This window comes from Rhinoraja longicauda, chromosome 25 (assembly GCF_053455715.1).
Source record: "Rhinoraja longicauda isolate Sanriku21f chromosome 25, sRhiLon1.1, whole genome shotgun sequence".
NCBI classification, from domain to species: domain Eukaryota; kingdom Metazoa; phylum Chordata; class Chondrichthyes; order Rajiformes; family Arhynchobatidae; genus Rhinoraja; species Rhinoraja longicauda.
This window is the reverse complement of record NC_135977.1, coordinates 13,588,143-13,613,365: the sequence shown is the minus strand read 5'-3', so window position 1 is coordinate 13,613,365 and position 25,223 is coordinate 13,588,143. Positions and strand designations below refer to the sequence as shown.

General features: G+C 47.1%; 2 protein-coding genes across 2 annotated transcripts in view; one reads left to right on the top strand and one right to left on the bottom strand.

The window, feature by feature from the left end:
• The window catches only part of sxph (saxiphilin), a 41,362-nt gene extending 29,212 nt beyond the window's left edge, over window positions 1–12,150 (bottom strand). Inside the window, exons 1-4 of the mRNA XM_078421392.1 lie at window positions 12,093–12,150; window positions 9,346–9,509; window positions 6,770–6,869; window positions 5,950–6,126 (exon numbers count right to left, since the gene is read on the bottom strand). Of these exons, the coding sequence (XP_078277518.1) occupies window positions 5,950–6,126; window positions 6,770–6,869; window positions 9,346–9,509; window positions 12,093–12,150 (499 nt within the window). The remainder of the gene's footprint in view (window positions 1–5,949; window positions 6,127–6,769; window positions 6,870–9,345; window positions 9,510–12,092) is intronic.
• Window positions 12,151–21,806: 9,656 nt separating this feature from the next.
• Window positions 21,807–23,216, top strand: LOC144605731 (testis-specific serine/threonine-protein kinase 1-like). The gene has a single exon (XM_078421245.1). The coding sequence runs from the start codon at window positions 21,807–21,809 to the stop codon at window positions 23,214–23,216; it is 1,410 nt and encodes a 469-aa protein (XP_078277371.1).
• The last annotated feature ends 2,007 nt before the right edge of the window (window positions 23,217–25,223 follow it).

Genomic DNA, 25,223 nt, shown 5'->3' with positions numbered 1-25,223 from the left:
GCATGATGTTCAGTCTCGGTCACCCTGCTAAAGGAAGGATGTTGTTAAGCAGGAAAGATTGCAGAGAAGATTTAATAGGATGTTTCCAGGAATTGGGGCCTGAGAAAGAGACCAGAGACCCCAGAGCTGTAATGGAGAAGAGGTGAAAAAGGTCATAGAGCCACCAGGTCAAAGACTCTCAGGCTTACAGAATCACAGGGTCAGAGTGCCAAAGAGGATCATAGAATCACAGGGTTATGGTGCTGAAGGGCCTGATTCCACACTGTATCTCTAAAGTCTGAAGTCAGATTCAGTTGCCTTCTGCCACGGGACGTTGCCCACCTCCCCAGACAGGAAAGCGGGGAACGCCTGGAGCAGGGAGGGGGTTGTATCTGACCTGTACGGGAGGGGGAGTCAGAGTGGAGGTGATACACTGCTTGGAGCCAGCGGTTGGGCTGCAGTGAGCCACGATCTCCAGCCAACCCCTCCCCTCGCTGGCTCTGGGACTCGTGCTGGTTCAGGCTGCACGCCACACTCTCATTAAGGCCCCACATTCATCCAACATACTAAACTGATGAATGCTTGCAATTTCCCAGTGACTGCGTTGCCTGCTGTGGTGGGGACCAAGCGAGAGCTGTTAAAGAGGAATTGCTTTTCAGATGAGGGGCCGGAAGAGTGTTAGCCAGGAGCTCCTGTCACCAATGTCGGGGAACCACTCTCCCCACTCTCCCCACTTAAAACACCCCGCTGCTGAACTGGCAGCTGCTTGTAGAAGCAAACTGTCTTATATCTCTAAAGATGCTGGAGTAACTGCTGGACACAGGCAGCATCTCTGGAGAGAAGGAATGGGTGATGTTTCGGGTCGAGACCCTTCTTCAGACAGAGAGTCAGGAGAGAGAGAGAATCTGGAGATATGGAAGTGTACAAAGAGAATATAAGGTGTGAAAATGACAGATCAAAGCAGATGGAGATCAAGGAAATGTAGAATGGTTGGCTGAGGGGAAGGTGACAACGAGGCATACAAATAGTAAAATTAACCGCGAGCACAGTAAAACTAGTCGGAGAACTAGGTTGAGAGAGGGATGGAGAGAGGGAAAAAGCAAGGGTTATTTGAAATTAGAGAAATCGATATTCATACTGTTGGGTTGTAAACCGCCCAAACGAAATATGAGGTGTTATTCATTCAATAACTCTCTTTCAATATCCTTATATCTTTCTTTCTTCTAAACTCAGCAGTGACTAATAACTGTGAAATATCAGCAAAGTCTATGGAGGCCATTATCTAGATGGAGAAATTATTGAAAGATTTATTATATTGTTGTGTAAAATCTAAAAGCCCCAACTCCATGTTGGGCAGCCCAACTGGATTGATCGTTCCTCATATGAGAAACCCTTCATCCCAGGAATTAACCATCTCCGCACTGTCTCCAAAGCAACAGCATCATTCCTAAATATCTCCAGGTGTGGTCTCGCCAACATCCTGTAAGGTTGCAAGAAAACCTCCCCACTTACACAGGCCCTTGCTCTCCACCCCATCCCAATAGCCTTCCTGGTTGAGGTTTCCCCCCGGGGGAGGAGGCAGGGGGTATCCAAACGTAGGAGACATAATTTCAGAGAAAGTGTTTGTCCATTTCTGAGAGGAATGAGGAGTGTTCTGTTTTCTTTCAGAGAGACACAGATTTTTGGAATCCACTACCTCAGAGCACTGGGGAGCGGGATTGTTAAGTGTTATTGGATCATATGTTGCAAAACATACTTGGCTAATAAAGTATGATTATGATTATGATCATGATTTTGATTAGCCATGATCTCACTTAGTGGTGGAGCAGGATCAAATTGCTTAGCCCTGCTTCCACAGTAAACACAGGGAACGCTGGAAGCAGGCAACATCTGTGGGAAGAGAAACAGAGTCAACGTTTCGGGTCAGAGACCCTACCACTGCCCTTATTCTTTACATACTTTGACTGAAAGACATATGGCTGGAAGCAAAGTTGAAAGTACCTCAGCACGAAATGTAGCCTGGATGGCATCCATAACTAATGGAACAGATGCTGAAAACTGAAGCGTTTAAGAGCTTTGTCCCAGATTATTATGCAGCGGGGAGCTGAGTCTGAACCAACATAGTCATTCCACCCTTTCATTAACTTTAGAAAAGAAGATCACTAAAAGGACAGAATTACAAATAGGAAAAATTAATTAGGCTTGGAAACGGAGTAAAATTTGAGATCACAAGGCATCGCAACAGGGCATGATTTCCCAGTTTGATACTGTCCTTTTTCAATGTGAGGTTCATTTGCTGCCCTCCTTTCTAGGTCTTTGCAGAAAATAGTCTGCATAACGTCTTTCATACAAGCACATCACAGCTGATTAAGTCTCATTTAACAAAGTCCCCAAATCAATGCTGCAATAGTAACTGATTATGGCTGTTTAAATGTTGGTCAGAACATAGACACACTCAGCAGGTCAGGCAGCATCTCTGGGGAAAAGGAATAGGTTGCATTTCGGGTCGAGACCCTTCTTCAGACCCTGCACAACTCTCGTTGGAGAGAGGAGGAGAACTTCCTCAAAGTTGGCATACCTGGAGGAAATTTCGCAGTGGAGCAGACAAATGTGTAGGGACGAACTGCAGATGCTGGTTTACACCGAAGATAGACACAAAAAGCTGGAGTAACTCAGCGGGTCAGGCAGATTCTCTGGAGAGAAGGAATGGGTGATGTTTCAGGTCAAGATGTTTCTTCAGCTGGGTCAGAACACAGGGAGAACTTCAGAATGTGAGCAATGGGAGCAAAAGCAGGCAAGAGGGACAATTTCTTTCCAGCTGTTATCAGGCAACTGAACCATCCTATCAACAACTAGAGAGCAGTCCTGAGCTACTATCTACCTCATTGAAGACTGTTGGACTATCTTTAATCGGACATTACTGGACCTTTTCTTGCAGTAAACGTTATTTCCTTATGTATCTGTGCCCTACGGATGGCTCGATTGTAATCACGTATAGTCTTTCCACTGACTGATTAGAATGCAACAAAAGTGTGCCTCAGTCCACTTGACAATAAACGAAACTAAACGAAACTAACAAATAGCCTTCCACGTCGCTCCACTATTGAATAAGATCATGGCTGATCTACTAATTTCCTGCACTAGCCCCATATCCTTTGATTCTGATAATATCCAAAACATATCAGTTGCTTTCTTGAATATTCTCCACCTCTGAGCCTCCACGTTCCCCTGAGTGAAGGACTTTCCCCCAGTCTCAGTCCATGAATGGTTGATGGTGTATGTGAAACTGTGATCCCTGGTTCTAGCCAGGGAAAACATCACCTGTTTCTACTCTTTCAAAGTCTCTTAAGAACTTTGCACATTCCACCTCTTGTTCGTTTAAACTGCGGTGAGCTTGGGCCAAGTCACCTTAATCTCGCCTAATGGAACAAAGCTGTGTTCGCAGGGATCAGTCTGATGAACCTTTGCTGCACTCCCTCCAAAGTCGTCACACCCTTTCAAGCCTTCTGCACTCGTACAAAACACTGCCTTGCCCACTTTCCACGGAAACTCCGATTTTTTCTGGAGGGACCCATAAAGAAAGTGAGGCTGCATCTGTACAGCACCTGTGGCTTCCAAATGAGGTGCTTTCAATTTGAATGTAGGCACAAAATGCTGGAGTAACTCAGCGGGTCAGGCAGCATCTCGGGAGAGAAGGAATGGGTGATGTTTCTATATCTATATCTTCTATACCTCTTGTTTCCCTCTCCCCTGACTCTCAGTCTGAAGAAGGGTCGTGACCTGAAACGTCACCCATTCCTTCTCTCCCAAGATGCTGCCTGACCCGTTGAGTTACTCCAGTATTTTGTGTCTACATTTGATTTAAACCAGCATCTTCAGTTTTTTTCCCTACCTGCTTTCACTTTGGACTGGTGTTGGAGTATTTGCAGTGAAGGGTGGTTACCTTAATAAAATATCAGCATGGTGGATGGATAGTAGTCAATGCTAGCATTACCTAGGTGTTAAAATCATTCTTGTAAACCTGGTTTACGCAAGATTTATTACACTGCTGTGTAAAATCTAAAAAACTTGAATTGAAAGTGTGTTGGTGTTTTATCAGGAGAAATATCTAATCGTCAGGAAATTCTGCCAGTCCAGTACGCCCAAAGTCCAATGGTGCCGGACTATTGGAGTTTTGCTATGAATAGTCAAGGTGATTTTATGTTGCAACTGTATTCATTGAATGATAGAGAAATACAGACAGAAACAGGCCCTTCAGCCCACCGAGTCCGAGTACATTATCAACCACTCATTTACACTTTTCCCCATTTCATTCTCACCATAATCCCATCAATTTCTCCCAGATTCTACATTCATCTATACATTGGGAGCAATTTACAGCAGCCAATTTACCAGCAATCCTTTGGGATGTGAGAGGAAACCGGATCGTGTGGGAGAAACCAACGTGGTCACAGGGAAAGCAAAGCCCACACGGACAGCACCCGAGGTCAGGATCGAACCCAGGTCACTGGTGCTCCGAGGCAGGGGCTCCAGCAGCTGTGTGACTTGGGCCGTATTGCTGGTGGCTTTACAGGTGATATTCCAGTGTAGATCATGCACTCCGATTCCTCTGTCATTGAGTGTAATGATTGGTTGCCTTTCCACCCAGTTCCAGCTCTGTGGATTGGAATTTAATGAAAACAACAAAAGTCTAAACTTAAAATCATATCCACAACTCTGGAACAAAGATATACAAAAGATAGACACAAAAGGCCGGAGTAACTCAGCGGGATAGGCAGCATCTCTGGAGAGGAGGAATGGGTGACGTTTCGGATTGAGACCCTTCTCAGACCCGTCTCAACCCAAAACGTCACCCATTCCTTCTCTCCAGAGATGCTGTCAGTCTCGTTGAGTTACTCCAGCCTTTTGTGCCTATCTTCGGTTTATAGGAGCATCTGCAGTTCCTTCCTAAACAAAGATACACAACACTGACTAACGTCTCATAGGAATGCATTTGGGAGTATTTCAGAAAGATTTCATAAAGTTAGTTTGAAAGAGCCCAGGAATAGAGCCCAAGAATGTTATCCACAGGTGACAGAATCTGACCGGGGTCATCAAGCCTGGAACCGCAAGCTAAAGATAAACCACTGGAGGAACTCAGCGGGTCAGGCAGCATCTGTGGAGGGAAGTGGACCGATGATATTTCATATCGGGACGCTTCTTCAGACTGCTGGTCTTGTCCAATCGAGAAATCGCTTTGCTTGTCCCTGGGTGAAGACATTTCTCTTCACCTCAGTCTTGAATGGCCAAGGCCTCATTGTGAGCCTGTTACCCTTGGTTCTGGCACCCAGGGCCGTCTTAACGCATGGGCCTGATGGGCACTTGCCCGGGGCCCCACGAGCATAGGGGCCCCATGCTGATCTGTGTATGTTAAGTGACTTGCAATAAATAAATACTACTTTAAAAATGTAGGTTCAATAAGTGCTTTTTTTGCAACATTTTCGGTCCCTAAGTGTTTTTTTCGCAACATTTTCCATCCCTAAGTGCTTCTCACAGCGATCTGTAAGTGCTTTTCGCAACAATGTAGCACCCTAAGTCCATCGCTAAGTGCTTTTCGGTAAGTGCTTTTCTCCGGCACGACAGGGGGGGGCTGGTAGGGAAAGGGGGGTGGGGGAGAGTAACGGTGGGGGCGACAGGGAGGGTGGGAGGAGGAGAGAGTGGGGGTGGGTGGAGGCAGAGTGGGACTGGGGAGGGGGACAGCAAGGGTGGGAGTTGGTGGTGGGGGGGAATATATGTTTAATTTTATCGACCATTTACATTTTTATTCCTGTGAGTAGTTGTCGTAGGGGCCCCAGTACACTGCTTTGCCCGGGGCCCATAATGCTGTAAAGACGGCCCTGCTGGCACCTGTGTCACTCTGACATCTACCCCATCAAGTCTCAGGGACTTTGACCCAGTGAGATCATCTTCAGAGACCGGACTGTGGGTTACCTTCAGCCACCGTTTGATTCTTCTGCCACTGGAGGTATCCGTGGGACAGCAGGAAGCCCAGCGGAACGTTCCAACCTGCCGTTCGCCGGCCCCCGTCGTGACAGCTCTTCTTCCCCTTCAGCCGCCGAATGTCGAGGCCCTCGTCTCGAGTGACTGCCACGGAGTACAGACACCCACCTGGTGGACAGAAGCCGATCTGAGGTCACCCACGTTAGCAGAAACAGTGGAAAGACAGTGTGTCTACAGTGATGAGAGGTGAAAGGGGCTGATTTTCAGATGAACCCGGGTGTCCTTTTACATAAACCCCAGAGAGGCAACAGCAAGCTACCAACAAGGCAAGTCGTCTGTTGGCCTTTACTGCAATGGGATTTGTGAATGAGAAGAAAGATGTCTTACTCAGTTGGGCAGGGCCCACTCTGAATATTGCACTCAGCATGGTGCACCTGGAATATTGTGCCCTGGGTTGTTCTCCCTGTGCTGTGCCAGAGAAATTGCAACAAGTTTCACCAGATGAATGAAAATCTGCAAAAGCTGCAGTCACTGGAAATCTGAGCTGAAAGTGAAAATGCTGGGATCTTGCCATTGGGTGGGATGATGAATTGTGAGGAGGATTCAAAGGGGCTTCAAGACTAAGACAGATGGAGCAAGTGGGCAAAACAATTTCAGCAAAATGATAATCCAAAAACTTTCCCGAGAACTTGTTTCAAAGGTAAGCCCAAGAGGAGGAGGTTCCCGTAGCAGTGAGCATGCACAGAGCTGCCGCTAGGTGTGTGGAGAGTGGGAGGCTCGGCACATTATGCATCCAGTAAAGAGAACTCACCATCCCGATATATCTCCTTTGCCACAACAGTGAGGCCATAAAATGTTGCCGCTGTATAGATATCAGCAGCATCCAAAGACATTGCATCCGCCATATTCCCCTGCAGAGGGAACATTTGTTTAGTCCTGTGTATACCTGATCAAAAGAACACAAAGAAATAGCAGCAGCAGCAGTAGGCCATTCTGTCTTTAGAGTTTTAGACTTTAGAGATACAGTGCCGAAACAGGTCCTTCGGCCCATCGACCTGCGAGCATCCGACACACTAACATTATCCTACACACTAGGGACAATTTACAATTTTACCAAAGCCAAATAACCTCCAAACCCATTCGTCCTTGGAGTGTGGGAGGAAACCGAAGCACTCGGAAAAAACCCTTGTGGTCACAGGGAGAACGTACAAAGTCCGTACAGGCAGCACCTATAGTTAGGACTGAACTCATGTCTCTGGCGCAGCACCACTGTGCCACCCCAAAGCTGTCCCTCAAACCATAACCCACCATCAGTATGTTCGTGGCTGATCTACACTGGTTTCAACTCCTCTGTTCTGCCATTCCCCATAACCTTCAATTTGTCAATCATTTAAAAATGTATCAACCCCTATTTTAAATATCTTTAAGTACCTCTAAATACCTAGGAAGATGTTACCAGGATTTGCCTGGGCTATAAGGAGAGGTTGGCAGGCTAGGTCTTTATTTCTTATAGTGCGTGAATCTGAGGGGTGATTTCATAGAGGCGTATAAAATCATGAGGGGACTAGACTGGGTGAATGCACCCAGTCTTTTTCCCTGGGTCGGGGAATCAAGAACCAAAGGGCATACGTTTAAGGTGTGAAGGGAAAGATTAAATAGGAACCCGAGAAGTTACTTTTTCACACAGAAGGTGATGTGCATATGGAACGCGATGTCAGAATAAGTAGTTGAGGAAGGTGCAATATCCAGGTACATGGACAGGAAAGGTTTAGTGGGATATGGTCCAAACATGGGCAAATGGGACGTGCTTAGATGGGGCATCTTGGTTGGCATCGATGGGTTGGGCTAAAAGTCCTGTTTCTGTGCTGCATGGTTCTATGACTCTAAAGATCCAGCCTCAACAATTCTCTGGGAATCTCACGAGAGATTTCCAGTGACTGACCACCCTCTGAGAGGAGTGAATCCTTGTTTTAAATAACTGGCTCTGCATGTTGTGGAAAATGACCTCCTCATTTGAGACTCTCCCATTGTTCACGCATTATTTATTAACATCAACCTTTGTCAGTCGATGGGACTCTCGGTCTTGTGACAAGATGTTGTGGGATAGAGAGAGAGCCAGACTGCCTGATCCACCATCCCCATCCAGCCATAGGCACGTCATTTGTTGCCACGAAAACAGCATCCTGACTTCCTAAACTTGGCCCAATGACCCCAGGCATCAGGGGTTGAGCCCTGGGAGATCAAATTCTATTAGGACATATAGAGTAAAATAGCAGGGACCTCAGGAACATTGATATGCAGAGGGACCTTGGGGTGTAAGACTGTAGCTTCCTGAAAATGGCAACATCAGGAGACAGGGTAATGAAGAAGCACCTGCATCATAGGTCAAGGCATTGAGTATAATAGTCAGGATATCATGTTGCAGTCGTACAAGATACTGGTTAGTAGGTAGTATCCTACTAACAGCTACTTGGATGGGAAAGGCATAAAGGGATATGGGACTAATGCAGGTAAATGGGATTTGCATAGATAGGCATCATTGCAGCATGGTTGAGTTGGGTCAAACATCCCATTTCTAGGCTGTACAACATGATAATTCTATGACATGACTCCAGACAATCCCTGTAACTCTCTCAACTCTCTCCCTCTCTACAACCCACCCTCCCAATTCCCCAATTGTGCTAAGATCATTCTCGCTAAGATCAATCGTGCTAAGATCTGAGCATCTGGCTCAGGGAAGGAAATACAGGACCTTGCCTGACTCCAATCCCACTTATATGGCTGACTCCTCAAGGGACGATACGGGATGGACAATAAATGCTGGCATTGTCATCGACACCAACATCCCGTGATGAATAAATAAAAACGACACTTCTTGCTGAGTAACTGGACATGCATCTGCATTCAGGGACAGTTTCTTCCCAACTGTTATCGGGCAACCGAACCGTCCTATCGTCAACTAGAGTGCAGTCTTGAGCTACTATCTACCTCATTGGAGATCTTTGAACTATCTTTAATTGGACTTCACTGGATTTTATTTTGCACTAAACATTATTCCCTTAAATCCTGTAATCCGTACATGCTGGACGGCTTGATTGTAATCATGTGCAGTCTTTCCGCTCAGGTAGATAGTCCACAACAAAAAGCTTTTCACAGTACCTCAGTACACGTGACAATAAACTAAACTTAACCTAGCTAAACTAACTAAGCTAAACTAAACTAAACTAAACTAAACTAAAGACTCTTTGTTGGGACTCCACCAGTGACTGATGCATTCGCCCTGATACAGCGACTGAGGAATCTGCTTCCCTTGGATGGGGATGGGGTGCGATGGGGTGTCAGATGTAAACATGTTCCTTTCTCTGACGCTGCCCTTTGCTTCCTTACCCGTATCTTCTTGATGCAGTCCTCGACATTGTGCGCTCTGATGCAGGACAACTTGCTGAGCTGCATCTGTGCTCTGGGTGATTGCACAGACTGCAGAGCTTTGGAGAGTTCAGCACACTTCCTCTGCTCCATGTCCGACACGTTGCACCATCTGAGCTTCTTTGCTGCAATTTCAGAAAGAGGATCGTAACAGGAAGACTGGAGCGACTAGGCTTGTATACACTGGAATTTAGACGGGTGAGAGGGGATCTTATCGAAACGTATAAGATTATTAAGGGGTTGGACACCTTAGAGGCAGGAAACATGTTCCCAATGTTGGGGGAGTCCAGAACAAGGAGCCACAGTTTAAGAATAAGGGGTAGGCCATTTAGAACTGAGATGAGGAAAAACTTTTTCAGTCAGAGAGTTGTGAATCTGTGGAATTCTGCCTCAGAAGGCAGTGGAGGCCAATTCTCTGAATGCATTCAAGAGAGAGCTAGATAGAGCTCTTAAGGATAGCGGAGTCAGGGGGTATGGGGAGAAGGCAGGAACGGGGTACTGATTGAGAATGATCAGCCATGTTCACATTGAATGGCGGTGCTGGCTCGAAGGGCCAAATGGCCTCCTCCTGCACCTATTGTCTATTGTCTATTGAAAAGCTTTGCTTCTGATTTATTTCAAATTGACTTTTTTTCATATTTTCGTCGGTATAACCCGGCCACTCCACCCATGGAGTGTTTGCTGGCTCTAAATAATACTGTGATTTCCATTCTGCATATATCCTCCTAACAACCATCATTCTGATGCCGTTATTTAATCAAGACACTGAGCTATGTATTTGAGACATATTACAACCTGTGCATGTCCCATTACCCAGTAATGGGTATGAAGTAGCTCCCACTGAAATGTTGTGTGGAAGCATATGGACCAAACCCTCCAGATCCCCTTATGGAGAGCATACACCATGTGTAAAAATAGGTCCTAATAGGTTTACGTTTCGTTTATCATTGTCATATGCACCGAGGTACAGTGAAAAACATTGTTTTGAATGTTATTGAAACAGATCAGATATGCTGTACATAAATACAATCAAGCCAAACTCAAGTAAAATAGGTGGAGCAAAGGGGAAGACACAGAGTGTAGAATAGTTCTCAGCATTGTAACACACGAGTTCAATAAAATCAGCCCAATATCCACAGTGGGCTAGAGGTGAGTCAGACAGAACTCTCACTTATTGAAGCCTGATAATAAAGGGGGGGAATCTGTTCCTGACTCAGATGATATGCACTTTCAACTTTCTGTATGGATGGGAGCAATAGAAACATAGAAACATAGAAAATAGGTGCAGGAGTAGGCCATTCGGCCCTTCGAGCTAGCACTGCCATTCAATATGATTATGGCTGATCATCCAAAATCAGTACCCCATTCCTGCCTTCTCCCCATATCCTTTGATTCACTTAGGCCAAAGAGCTAAATCTAACTCTCTCTTGAAAACATGTTGCACCACCTGAACTTTGCTGTAATTTCTGAAAGAAGATCGTAACAGGAAAAGGGTTGCTTCTAATTTGATTTAAAATGGACATTTTTTCATATTTTCTTCGGTATAACCTAGTCTATTCTTTGAGATTTTCTTTCTCGTACTCAACACTTCCACCCTGAGCTTGGAAGACATGATCAGATTGGGGCTCTCCAACGCCTCTTCAGTGGGAAGAGCAGGCAGAGGGTGGAAGGGAAGCATGAGAGGGCCAGTGGGCCGAACAGAATTGACTCTAACACAAAGAGCCTCGCAGTTAAATTCCCTGCCCCCAGATGGAACAGGGAGAGAGCCCCCCTGGTCCTCACCTTTCACATCACCATCCACCGATTCCAACACATCACTCTCCGACATTTCTGCCGCCTTCATCAAGATCCCACCATCGGTCACATCTTCCCATCTCCACCATTTTCTGCTCTCCGCAGAGACCACTCTTTCTGCAACAGCTTGGTCCATCCCCACCCAAAGCACCCTCTCTCCTGGTACCTTCCCCTGCAGCTGCAGGAGATGTAACTCCCGTCCCTGCATTTCCTCCCTCACCTCCATCCAGCGACCCCAGCAGCCTTTCAAGGTGAGACAGAGGTTCACATTCACCTCTTCCAACCTAGTCTACTGCACTCGGCGTTCCCGACGTGTCCTTGTCCAACTGGGGCCATAGTTTAGGAATAAGGGGTAGGCCATTTAGAACGGAGATGAGGAAAAACTTTTTCAGTCAGAGAGTTGTAAATCTGTGGAATTCTCTGCCTCAGAAGGCAGTGGAGGCCAATGCTCTGAATGCATTCAAGAGAGAGCTAGATAGAGCTCTTAAGGATAGCGGAGTCAGGAGGTATGGGGAGAAGGCAGGAACGGGGTACTGATTGAGAATGATCAGCCATGATCACATTGAATGATGGTGCTGGCTCGAAGGGCGAAATGGCCTCCTCCTGCACCTATTGTCTATTGTCATAGGCCAGGCGACTGTTTTGCCGAACACTTGCACTCGGTCCACTGAGGATCTCGGTCTGCTGGATCTCCCACTTGCTGACCATTTTAACCCCCCCTGTCCGAGTCAGGATGTGACTTGGAGGGGAACCGGCCGGTGGTGGTGGTCTCCAGCACCTGTAGCCCTCGCCCTCCCAAATGTCTCCAGGGGCTCAAGCATTTGCGAACATCGCCACTGGTATAATTCTCGACGTAAAATGATAAATCATGCCCACTCTCCCAGAGCATCACAGTCACACGGGCTCTGACTTACCCAAAGCCGCAGCCAGGAAATAGATGAAAACGATGCCTCCCTTCATGGTGGAAGACATCAGTGTTTTCCTCCACCTCTCAACCCCTCTGTCCTCCTGTAGCAGATCCCAACGGACTCAGTGAGGGGGAGAGAGAGTGAGAGGGAGAGGGAGAGCCACCAGTCGCAGACAGCATCCCAGTGAGCCTCTGGCAACGCCTGGCTGGGTCCAAGCGAGGAGGCACCTTGCCCAATCCCTTCCCGGGAAACGGCACTTGGTGAAGCTGCTTGCAACTGGATTTGAAATTAACAATCTTCACATGGAAATAATTATCCATCGTCTTTTATTGCAACCAGACAGTGTTGAGAGGTTAAACTGGGTGGAATTTGGCAATCTTGTATTCACTTGTCAAAACTTCACAAAAGTGTTCTGGTTTGCAACCTTTAACTGTCTCGGGCCCATGGATCCGATCGTGGAGAAGCAACCGGACGCAAGGAGAAATAACCTGTACAAAGATTCAAAAGTAGGCATGTCCTCGGGACTTCTCAGCCAGTTATAACTAATTCAAACCATAATCACTGCTATAAATGTCATTGTGTATGCAAATTATAGATCATCCCAGTGAAGTACACTACTACACACAGAGCAAAGGTCCTCAATCTTTAATGTTAACTGTTTCTCTCCACAGATTTCTCCACTGATACAGCCTGACCCGATGAGTATCTCCACTGTTTTCTGTATTTATTTCACCCTTCCAGCATCTGCAGGTTTTTTTTGTTGTTGCTCTTTAAGAAGTTCATAAGATCATAGGAGTTGAATTAGGCCATTAGGCCATCAAGTCTACTCCCCCATTCAATCATGGCTGATCTATCTCTCCCTCCTAACCCCATTCTCCTGTCTTCTCCCCACATCCTCTGACACCGGTACTAATCAAGAATCTATCTATCTCTGCTTTAAATATATCCACTGACTTTGCCTCCACAGCCTTCTGTGGCTAAGAATTCCACAGATTCACCACCCTGAGTACAGAGTCCATTATCAAATCTGGCTGATATATTACAGGAACTAACTTTCCCAAAGCAACTACAATGAAATACATTCAAACAATTCTTCCCCTTCTTAGACCCCACTCCTCCAAAGAGGCAATGGTAGTCTGAGGGATCAGGTAGTATAAAGTCCCAATATAGATCTTAATTTCAGTCATTTCAGTGCTTACTATCTCACTTGATAAATCATCACCTTTCTCAGCTGCCTACAGTCGAAGCAGTTGTGAGCTTTCTTTGATTCATTCCCCTGACACAGGTTGCACTCCTAGGGTGTGGATCTTGAATGAGTGAATGAATGAATGAATGAATGAATGAATTATTGTCATATGTGACGTCACAGTGAAATTCTTTGCTTGCATACCCAAGGTGTGCAATAATCACCACATAAAGGGTGCTGACAAAGTTCCAAAATATCCCGTGCCAGGTCCACCTTTGTTCCCCCCCCCCCTCCCCTCCCCCCACACCGGGTCCTCCATTGTTCTTTTCCCCTTCCCCGTGCCAGGTTCCCCCCACGCTGGGTCCTCCATCGTTCTTCCCCTCTCCCCCCACACCAGGTCCCCCCACGCTGGGTCCTCCATCGTTCTTCCCCCCTCCCCCCACGCCAGGTCCCCCCACGCCGGGTCCTCCATCGTTCTTCCCCCCTCCCCTCATGGTGGTCCCCCCTGCGCCAGGTCCTCCATTGCTCTTCCCCCTCCCCTCACGGTGCCCCCCCACGCCGGGTCCTCCATTGCTCTTCCCCCCCTCCCCTCACGGTGGTCCCCCCCACGCCGGGTCCCCCATTGCTCTTCCCCCCCTCCCCACACGGTGGTCCCCCCCCCACGCCGGGTCCCCCATTGCTCTTCCCCCCCTCCCCTCACGGTGGTCCCCCCCACGCCGGGTCCTCCATTGTTCTTCCAAGATCCAACACGGAATTCAGGAATTCTTTCCCTGGAATGTAATTAGAAATTTGTTCTGGCTATTTACTCGATGCACGACACCAATAGCGTGGCTGTCATTATCAGAAGCTAAATTGGAAGGACAGGAAGAGATAGTAAAAGGGTAGAGGTGGCATAGAGTGTAAACACAGGAGCAAAAGGCCGGAATCTGTTCTGCGTAGTGTATGGATCTGTCTTGTGCTGAACCTAAATCTGTGGACTTTAGTCCATGATGTCAGATCGTTGCTGAAGGTTTGTTTACCATCGACAAGCCTCCTCCTGGGAACATTGACATCACTTTGGTAGCAGCTGAGACTGAATCATAGAGTTGGCTGAGGTGGTGTGGAATGACTTTCAGATGTTGGTCGTCAATACAGCCACCTTGTCCAGGCCTCACATATAATCTCCTCTGCAGAAACGTATCCATGAGCCAAGGTGTCAGTACAGCACAGGGAGAGATCATACAGCCATTCATGCCTGATCCCAGAACTAGAGGGGTGAGGTAAACAAGTCAGTCCCTTACCCCGTCCCACCACACGAACCCTCCCAACAAGTTCCCTTAAGAGACATCCCAGGGATCTGATTTGTATTTAATTGCTGGCTTTAACAGAGGGAGGTGAGATTATTCTGCTGCCACCTTCTCTGAGTTCCAGATCATTACCACCCACTGCATGAAAGTTATTCCTCACACCAGCACCCTCCCATGAAAGTTATTCCTCACACCAGTCCCCCCGTCCGTCCCCCCCCTCCCCCCCACCACCACTTCATAAGTCTTACCGTAAACCTCATTCCTGTACTTTCTACTCGGGGCAACTAGTCTGTCTATGCTATCTAAACCTCTCAATCTTCTCCAAACTAACAATTCAGCTGAAGTCTCTCATCACTGGGACCATTCAGGTAACTGCTCTCTCTAGAATCTTTGTCTCCTCTACCTCCACTCCAGTATGGTGACCAGATCTGGACACAACACAATCCACCTATGGACTAACCAGGGTTTAAAAAGACTCAGTATAACTTTTCTGCTTCTGTAACACCGCAGGTGCAAGATCCCACATTCTGCCATCTTCAATGGTCCGTAAACATGAACCCACACTCAATAACTCTGGCATTACAGTCATCCTGCCTTTTCCCATCCCTTCCATCAAAATGCATAACTTATCTATGTACCGAATCCCATCTACCTTGCCTGTCCTTCCCGCCAGCATGTCACAGTTAATAGCCATCATGTTGGCCATTTACCTTTCCACTGAAGGTTGGTACCACTGGCTAATTCTGAATTATTCCAGTACCCAAGTCATTCCCCAGAGAAAGCACTGATCCTATCACTAACCTTGGGAGAACAGCGCAGTCTAACACCCTGTCTAAAAAAACAACTAATTACCACAATGGCTGTTTTCTGCCTTCCTGTCAATATTTTATCCATGTCCACACTAACCCTCCAACTCCATGAGACTCGATTTTGTCAACCAGCATTTTATATGGTATTTCTGACAAATGCTCCCATAATGTCCGACAGACACATAATGTGTTTCTCTGAATCTTCCGTTACTTCAGCAATAAATTTAACTAGTTTACTCAAACATGATCTGCCTTTTATAAATCTACCATGGCTCTCCCTAGTTAATCGAAACAACATCTTCTTAAGATTGGTATAGAATTGATCAATTCAGTCATTTCCACCAGGCGATTGTTGTGTTCGATAAACCACCGGATTCAGACAACAGAGTTTGAATAACAAGGTATTTTATTGCACTACCAAATAGAGCACATAGACTCACGTATCCCGAGTACACAGCAGAGCCCGCCACCGGGTCATATCCTGTAGTTGATCACCTGGCACTGTTCGTGACACGGTCCAAGGCTGGGGCTCTCTCTCTCCTTTTGGAAGGGCGCCCGACACCATCCTTTATGGCATTTCTTATCTGAGCAGACTGTGCCTTACCCCCGGAGCCAACCACAAGCCCCCTTGTGTGGAGCGTTTCTGCACTACTAGCTGCAGGTCCGCAAACGTATTTTGCTCAGCAAACCCAGACGTTCCCAGGCATTGTGTGGGCCGGGACAGGGGCAAAGACATCTCCCATTTATCTTGGAAACATCTTGTTTGGAAGGTGTTTGGAATGTTGTGCTGCTAATTCAGCTGCTAATTCCATTTTAGCTGAAATTGCCTGTTTCACCTACAATACAGCGACTAATTATCTCTGAAATTATGGCCACAGTTGGTAACGTAGATAGGCTATCAGCCAATATTCTAATTCTGAAGATCAGACAGTTCTGGCCCATTACTTATTAAACTGAATTCGCTGCAAAACCGGGATTGGAGATCAATTCTAATATTGTAAATGTGTTCAAACCAATTTCAAGTTCCAGAGAGCATCTTCCTGTTCACACTAGCATGACTGGTGTCCGTGATACTGGATGAATGGTCAAGGTTTGGCTGTGACATCCTCCACGGTTAAGTATACACTCACTAATTTAATAGACACACAAAGAGTGGTCCGTTGGTTGGCCAGTGATCGTATTTTGAGTACATAACATAAGCCAAATAACACAAAGGAGAGAAGGAAGTGGGTAGATTTCGAAAACCTTGCTTGAAGCTTGGACACTTGAGAATGTCGCTGGCTTAGTTTAATCTAGTTTACTTTAGTTTGTTGTCACGTGTACCGAGGTACAGTGAAAAGCTTTTGTTACGTGCTTCCGGTGAGAAGGTAGGGATTGGTAACTTGGATAAAAGCCAATGAAGGAAGGGAAGTGGATTAGATGTACTTTCCTATGGGGCAATGTGGGATTATGTGTTGAGCTTCCATTTAATAAAAAATGTCCGATCCATCAGAGGTCACAATCTTTATAAAACTTATTTTTAAATATATTATTTTCTAATATCTCGGCATTGCAGGCATTTATTGCCCATCCCTAACTGCCCTTGGACTGGGAGACATGCTGGGCCTCTCACAATGATGGGTCTGGAGATACATTCAGGGCAGACCGCAGATTATTTCCCTTGAAGGACATCTGTGAACCAACTGGCTTTTTATGGCAACCCCATCACTTTGTAGTTATTATTGCTCATTATTTTTTTTAATGGTAAAATAATAACTGAATTTAAATTCCACAGCTGCTATTGGTGGGTTTGAACTCAGTTTGCCTGGAATTCTAGCCTGGCCACTTAACTATTACATCACCATTGTTAAGGCTCAACTTGTCAACAAAGGCAACTGTGCCTCAATGTTAGGCACAAAAAGCTGAAGTAACTCGACCTGAAACATCGCCTATTCCTTCTCTCCAGAGATGCTGTCTGACCCACTGAGTTACTCCGGCTTTTTTGTGTCAATCTTCGGTTTAAACCAGCATCTGCAGTTCCTTCCTGCAGATTGTGTTCCAATGTTACCACTCTTGCCTCTGACATGCAAAGACTGTGGGTCACATCCTACTACAGAGACCCGGCCATGATTGGGACCATTACCTGAGGCAAAGTCACACAGAGCGTGAGGAGGAATATTAAGCCAACAGATGGACACATAAAACATGTGAAGAACAGAGATAATCCGGCCACTTATTATATTTGTGTTTATGGAAGTTTGCTGAATGCATTGCAGGATTCCCCACATCATGTCTCATTTTGGTGCACAGAGGATAATCTTTGTAAACAATAGAGAACGTTGCAAACAATATCACTGATTGTGCCCATCATTAACCTGCAGTCACTCCACGTTAAACTGCGAATAACTAGTGGGTGGCACATTCTGCCAGTCTGCCACACCCCGGGCAGTGTGAAATGATCGCCCAGTCTACCCTTTGTCTTGCCAATGTGAAGGAGGCCGCATCAGGAGCACCACATGCATTAGATGAGGTTAGAGGAGGTGCATGAGAAACTTTGTCTTGCTTGGAAGGACTGCTGTAGTCATGGACGAATGTGAGGAAGGAGGTATAGGGGCAGGTGTTACATCTCCCGCGGTTGCAGAGGAAAGTGCCAGGCGAGGGGGTGGTTTATTGGGAATGGATGAGTAAACCAAAAAGTTGTGGAGGGAGCCGCGTAACAAACATGGTTTCCCCCTGATTGTCATGGATGGATCGCTCCCCCCCATCTCCTCTGTGTCCCATAGTTTCGGTTTTAGGTTTAGGTTGATTATTGCCATGTGCACTGAGGTTCAGTTGTTTTGCATGCTATCCAGACAGGTCAGATATACCATACAATCAAGACAAACTCGTGCACAATAGATAGAGCAAAGGGGAAGACACAGAGTGTAGAATATAGTTCTCAGCATTGTATGGAATTCTATGGAACCGATGCGCTACCTTGAACTCATGTCCTCTCGGGTACAAACTGCTGCCAGGCAGGCCTTCAACAGCAGCAGGAAGCTGGAAATGACCGAGGACTCTCTGGAAGAAATACACACAAGACAAACCTCCCAGAACGTGGCCAGAGAGACTTTACACGTACAATTGTTTGAGACTTTTTGATATTTTGTACAGAGCCTTGTTGTTATCCAAAACAGTAAAGTTAGAAAATCTGATGTCATGACTTAGACCACTTCCCATTGCACATAATTTACTGGGTTGGAAACTGTTTAGTGTTCATCCAAGATTAACTCTGATTTATTGCTTGCGTGCACCAGACACCAGATGGTGTGTGCGAGTGTGAGGGTAATCAGAGTAGGGGATGAGGCAAACCTGCAGCCCAGTGAGGATGGCATCTCATGAACCCCCGGGGTTATTCAGTGGGAAATGTGCTGAGTGAAACTAAGTCAAGCAAAGCAAAAAGTTTTGCAGTGACTTCATCTCAGGCAAGGTTACAGTGTGCAACAGCCAGCCAAGGAGCCATGGACCAGCGAAGGGGAAGTTAACTCTTTATATACCGCACTGCTCTGCGGAGATATCACACTGAATATACAGCATAGAAACACACGGCACAACTGGTCTCCACGGGTAACTAGCTACATGTTTACTTCCATCCAACTGCTGCCTGTTCACGTTCAATGTCTCTATTTCCATCTCTCTGATGCCGTCTGACATGTTAAGTATCTCCACCATTTCTGTTTTCATTTCTATTCCTTTTTCTCTCGTCCACTCAGCCGGCCAGAAGCTCCCGGTGAGCTGTGGCCACACCTCGACGGCAGGCCTGGCTTGCCCGCCGCCGAACTGCGAACCCACCTGGAGTTACACAAGCCTCGTCTCCTGCTCGACCATGAAGACCAGGAACCAACGAGGAGGACTGCGATGGCAGCAGAAGCTTTGCTTTCAAGATGGCGGCGTACGGAGGAGAGGGGATTGGTCCCGCCAGAACAACGGGCCTTTAAGACCAAGATAAGAGTGCTCTCTGAAGAGCTTTGAAACTTTGTTGGTGCCAGAAACGTAGTGACTCTTTGTGTACTGTCTCGGTGCAGCCCGCTATTACACTACAATCATTGTACTTTGTACTTATCTATGTCAATATGATGAGCTTTTGATGGAACTGGGTCCTTACTCGCTGGAGCTTAGAAGGATGAGGGAGGACCTCATTGAAACTTACCGAATGGTGAAAGGCCTGGATAGAGTGGATGTAACAAGAATGTTTCCACTAGTGGGAGAGTCCAGGACCCGAGAGCACTGCCTCAGAATTAAAGGACGTTCCTTTAGGAAGGAGATGAGGAAGAATTTCTGTAGTCAGAGGGTGATGAATCTGTGAAATTCATTGCCACAGAAGGCTGTGGAGGCCAAGTCAATGGATATTTTTAATGCAGAGATAGATTCTTCATTAGTACGGGTGTCAGGGGTTATGGGGAGAAGGCAGGAGAATGGGCTTAAGAGGGAGAGATAGATCAGTCATGATTAATTGGTGGAGTAGAATTGATGGAGTGAATGCCTAATTCTGCTCCTCTCACTTACGATTGTACTTATCTTGAGTATGATTTTACTAGATTATATGCAAAACAAAGATTTTCACTGTGCCTGGGTACATAAGTATATGTGACAATAAAGTCTCATCATCATCATCGATAGAACCTCAGCCTTGACTGTTTTATGTGGCAGTGAGATCCACAGTACAACCAATAACAGAACTTCCCTCCCTTTCTCCACTGTTTTTCTTTCTCTCAGAATCCCTTGGGTTTCTGGCTTTGGTTTTGAGAGTTCCTGGATGATAACATTCTCTCCACATCAGCCTTTTCCAACCCACTTAACAAAACTGGGTGGCAGTTGATGTAAGAGGGTTAGAAAGATCACCTATGCTTTGAAAATAAGGAAGTAAGCGGATGGAATATCAAAAGGATTTCAAAGTGATATCACCTGCAAATATTTAGCCGATACTTTTGCTCAGTGAAAATCATGAGTGTTGTTTCAAATTAGTGAAAATTGCTCCTACATGACTCTTCGCTTTTCCAATCGGCACAATCTTTTCTGAAATTCCATTTCTCCAATCAACCTTGTCACACTCTCTTTCACCATCTCTAGTGCATCTCCTCACATTACATGGACCAGAGCCATACAGTGCACACTGTACAGACTAATATGTATTCAAGAGAGAGTTAGTTAGATCTCGTAGGGCTAACGGAATCAATGGATATAGGGAGAAAGCAGGAACGGGGTACTGATTTTGGATGATCGGCCATGATCATTTTGAATGGCAGTGCTGGCTCAAAGAACCGAATGACCTCCTCCTGCACCTATTTTCTATGTTTCTATGTTAATATCTGGAATGGACGGGCTATCTTATGGGATGGACTATGCTTGTATCCATTTGAGTTTGAGCAGGTCTCTCTTGATGGGTTAAATAGTCTCAATCAATGCTACATAATAACTGAATGTGATTAGTTTATTGTCATGTGTTCCGAGGTACAGTGAAAACCTTGCATGCTAACCAGTCAGCGGAAAGACAATACGATTACAATCTCCCCATTATTTAGCCTATGGAGCTCATGGCATTTCATAGAGCAATCCCATTCCCTCATCAAATGTCCCCCCAACTAATCTCCACACATTGCCATCAATCCCTCTAGATTCTATCACTTACCTATCACATGAGGGGGCAACTTAAAGTGGCCAATTAACCTCAGTAGATACACATGGTTGGGATGTAGGAGGAAACCAACCATTCCAGGGAAACTCATGCAGTCACAGGGAGAACGTGCGAGCTCCACACTGGCAGCAATGGGGGGGATCAGGACTCAGGTTGCTGGAGATGGGAGGTAGCAGCTCCACCAGCTGTGCCTCTTGTAGCATGCTCTTGTGGGTTCAAAATAACAACAGAACATTTGCCATCATTTGAAGGAAGCTGGAAGATAAGTCATTCACAAAATGACAATTTGTTGATTCAGAGAATAAGCTTTTATGTCAGAATTTGATCAACAGAATGCCTATGAAAAAAGCATTGTCACAAGAAGACAAGAAAACGGGAGCGGGCGCAGGCCACTCGGCCACTCAAGCCTGCCCCACGATTCAATATGATTGTGGCTGGTGGATACAAACTGCTCTCAGGCGGGACACAGCAGAGGTAAAACATGGGGACCACTCTGCCGTGATGTTCTCCTCCCATGGTCACTTTAGGACCATTGTGCCTTCACCTTCTGTGACCTAACAGGCCAACATTCTTTTTGGAGGCTTCACAACTGGTGGTTGCCAGTCCCAGGGCAGTGCCTTGTGAAAGTTACTGTGTGGGGGGGGGGGGAAACCGACCCGTGGGAGGCTGAAGGGGAACACACAAGGTTTATGTGCTGGGTGGAAGTGCCTCCTCTGGACGCGAGTCTCCATGGCACAGGCCGGCGGGCTGCAAGGCAGAGTGGGCAGATATTGATGACAGGGCGCCATGGATGATGGGGTGGTCTTGAAGAAGCGGGGCTACACACTGGGCGTCAACCTGGGAGAGGGCTCGTACGCCAAGGTCAAGTCCGCCTACTCGGAGCGCCTCAAGGCCAACGTGGCCGTCAAGATCATCGACAGGAAGAAGGCGCCCGCAGACTTTCTGGAGAAGTTCCTGCCGCGGGAGCTGGAGATCCTGGCCATGCTCAACCACCGCTACATCGTCAAGACCTTCGAGATCTTCGAGACCTCCGACGGCAAGGTGTACATCATCATGGAGCTGGGCGTGCAGGGCGACCTGCTGGAGTTCATCAAGACCAGGGGAGCACTGCCAGAGGAGGTGTCCCGCAAGATGTTCCGCCAGCTCGCACTGGCCGTCAAGCACTGCCACGAACTGGAAGTGGTCCACCGGGACCTCAAGTGCGAGAACCTCCTCCTGGACAAGGACTTCAACGTCAAGCTCTCCGACTTCGGCTTCGCCAAGAGGTGCAGCACGGACGACCAGGGGAGGCCGTTGCTCAGCAAGACCTTCTGCGGGTCAGCCGCGTACGCGGCCCCGGAGGTGCTGCAGGGGATCCCTTACCAGCCCAAGGTCTACGACATCTGGAGCCTCGGGGTCATCCTCTTCATCATGGTGTGCGGCTCCATGCCGTACGACGACTCCAACATCAAGAGGATGCTGAGGATACAGAAGGAGCACAGGGTGGACTTCCCCAGGTCCAAGGTGGTCCCCACAGATTGCAAGGAGCTGATCTACCGCATGCTCCACCCGGACACCAGCAAGCGCCTCACCATCGACGAGGTCCTGGAGCACCCCTGGCTCTTCTCCGCCAAATCCAAGGAGGGCTCCAAGAAAGCCGACACGGTCTCGGAGAAGCACCGCAAGAAGGACGACAAGCACGACGGCAAGAGCGACCAGAAGCGAGACCAGAAGTACCAGTGGGAGGTGGAGGCCGCCGCCGCCCACGAGTACGTGGACATGAAACACGAGGCCAAGCACGAGTGGATGAACATGAAGCGGGACAGGGCGGATGGCAAGCAGGAGGTCCAGGAGGACCAGGCACAGCCCGAGAACAAGGACCCGCAAGCGGAGAGGACCGAAGAATCGATGTACAAGCCCAAGGGAGGGTTGAAACCCGAAAAGGAGGGGAGCAAGCAGCCGTTACAGCAGGACAAGTCCAAGACGGAACCCGAAATGAGTGAGAAATTACTGGAACCGAGAATGGAGAAGAAAGCCAGCCGGAGGAGGTCGAGAAGCCTAAAAATGAACAGCGACGAGCGGCCGGACGACAGCGAGGTCTACCCCGACCAGGAGAACTTCTTGGACGCGCAGAGCAAAGCGGAGCTGAAAGTCAGTTCCAAAAGGTCAAAGTCTGCTGAGAAGAAGGGCAAACATTCCAGCAAATCCCGTGGCTAGATGCAAGGACTGGAAAACGTCAATGTACGGTAACGAAGGACAAGCACTTAACTGAGAAGGCCGCCCGGAGCACTGCAATCTGTTTTTTCTGCTTACATAAAAATCTAATAAAGAAACAGGAAGAAAGTGATACGGGTGTCAGGGGTTATAGAGTAATCATAGAGTGATACGGCGTGGAAACAGGCCCTTCGGCCCAACTTGCCCGCACCGGCCAACATGTCCCAGCTACACTAGTCCCACCTGCCTGCGTTTGGTCAATATCTCTCCAAATCCGCTCCACATTCCCTCCGAACCTGTCCAATCCTTGTACCTGTCTAACTGTTTCTTAAACACTGGGATAGTCCCTGCCTCAAATACCTCCTCTGGCAGCTTGTTCCATACGCCCATCACCCTTTGTGTGAAAAAGTCACCTCTCAGATTCCTAGTAAATCTTTTCGCCTTCGCCTTAAACCTATGTCCTTTGGTCCTTGATTCGCCTACTCTGGGCAAGAGACTGTGCATCTGCCCGATTTATAACTCATATAATGGGGAGAAGGCACGTGAATGGGGTTAGGAGGGGGAAGATAGATCAGCCGCGATTGAATGGCGGAATGGGCCGAATGGACTAATTCTGCTCCTACAATTTATTAATTTAATAATATTCTGAAAATGGGATTGGGCACAGCAACGTGAGAGTCAGAACGATCTCAAGTGGGATCTCAAACGCTGCTCTGTTGCTCCTACCCACTACATGCTGGACCCAGCTTCCCACATAGCTTACACAAAGGTAGACGTGACATTCTCTTGCTTCTTAACCATCTCCTTCTCTTGAGCAGAACTGTCCAAGGCAACTCTTGTTCACATTTAGCCGGCTTTGCTCCTTTCCATTTCTCCCACTTAACGTCCGGCTTGCCTGTCTGTGATCCTCACGGAATCATCTACGGCCTCGTTTTTCTTTTCCTGGACTTGGATCCCAGAGGTAACTAGACCACATGCAGGATAGCCGTATAGCCGCAGGAGCCTGCTCTCCCACTTAACAGGAGCACAGTTGATTTAACATTCCTCAAGTCCACTTTCCGTCTCCCTCCTGATTAGAACCTCTCTATCTCACCCTTAAATGTACACAAGGATTCTGCCTCCACACAGCTCCCTGTGACAAGTAGTTACAAAGATTCAATAGGCCTTAGAATTCATGCCGTTTTTAGTCTTAAATGTGACCAAGATTAGTGGTTCTAACCCTGTCTAGCCCCTAAGAATCTAATATGTTTCAATATGATTTTGTGTCATTTTTTCTAAATTCCACTGAGTACTGCCATTCCTGTTCAATATTTCTTCTTGGGTCAATTCCCCCCTAGGTTTATGAGTTATCGGAGCAGAATGTGGCCATTCCGCATAAGTCTACTCCGCCATTCAATCATGACATTTCCAGTCAATCTCAGCCTTCCCCCCATAACCCCCGACACCCTTACTAATCAAGAATGTGTCAACCTGCCCCTTAAAAATACCCATGACTTGGCCTGCACAGCATTAAATTCCACTCTGTGGCAGGATCCTCCTAATGAACCTCTGAAACTTGCCTCTAATGAAATATCTTTCCTTAAATAGGGGTAACCAAAATTGCTCACTGTCCTCTGGATGTGATCTCACTAGTACTTTGTACACTTGCAGTAGATTCCTCATGAAATAAGGGCCAACATTCCCTAAACCTTCAAGGTTACCCGCTGCATATTTGTTAGCCTTCCGTGCGTCACACACACAACCGCCTCCAATCCCTTTGTGCAGCAGCTTTCTAGTTTTCCTCCATTTAGACTTTAGGGATACAGTGTGGAAACGGACCCATCAGCCCACCAAGTCTGCGCCAACCAGCGATCACCCTGGACACTAACACTACCCTACACATAAGAGAAAATTTCCTTTTTTTTTTTACCAAAGCCAATTAACCTATAACCCTAAGATAGACACAAAAGGCTGGGGTAATGCAGGGAGAAAGGCAGCATATCTGGAAAGGAATGGGCCAGAGATGATGCC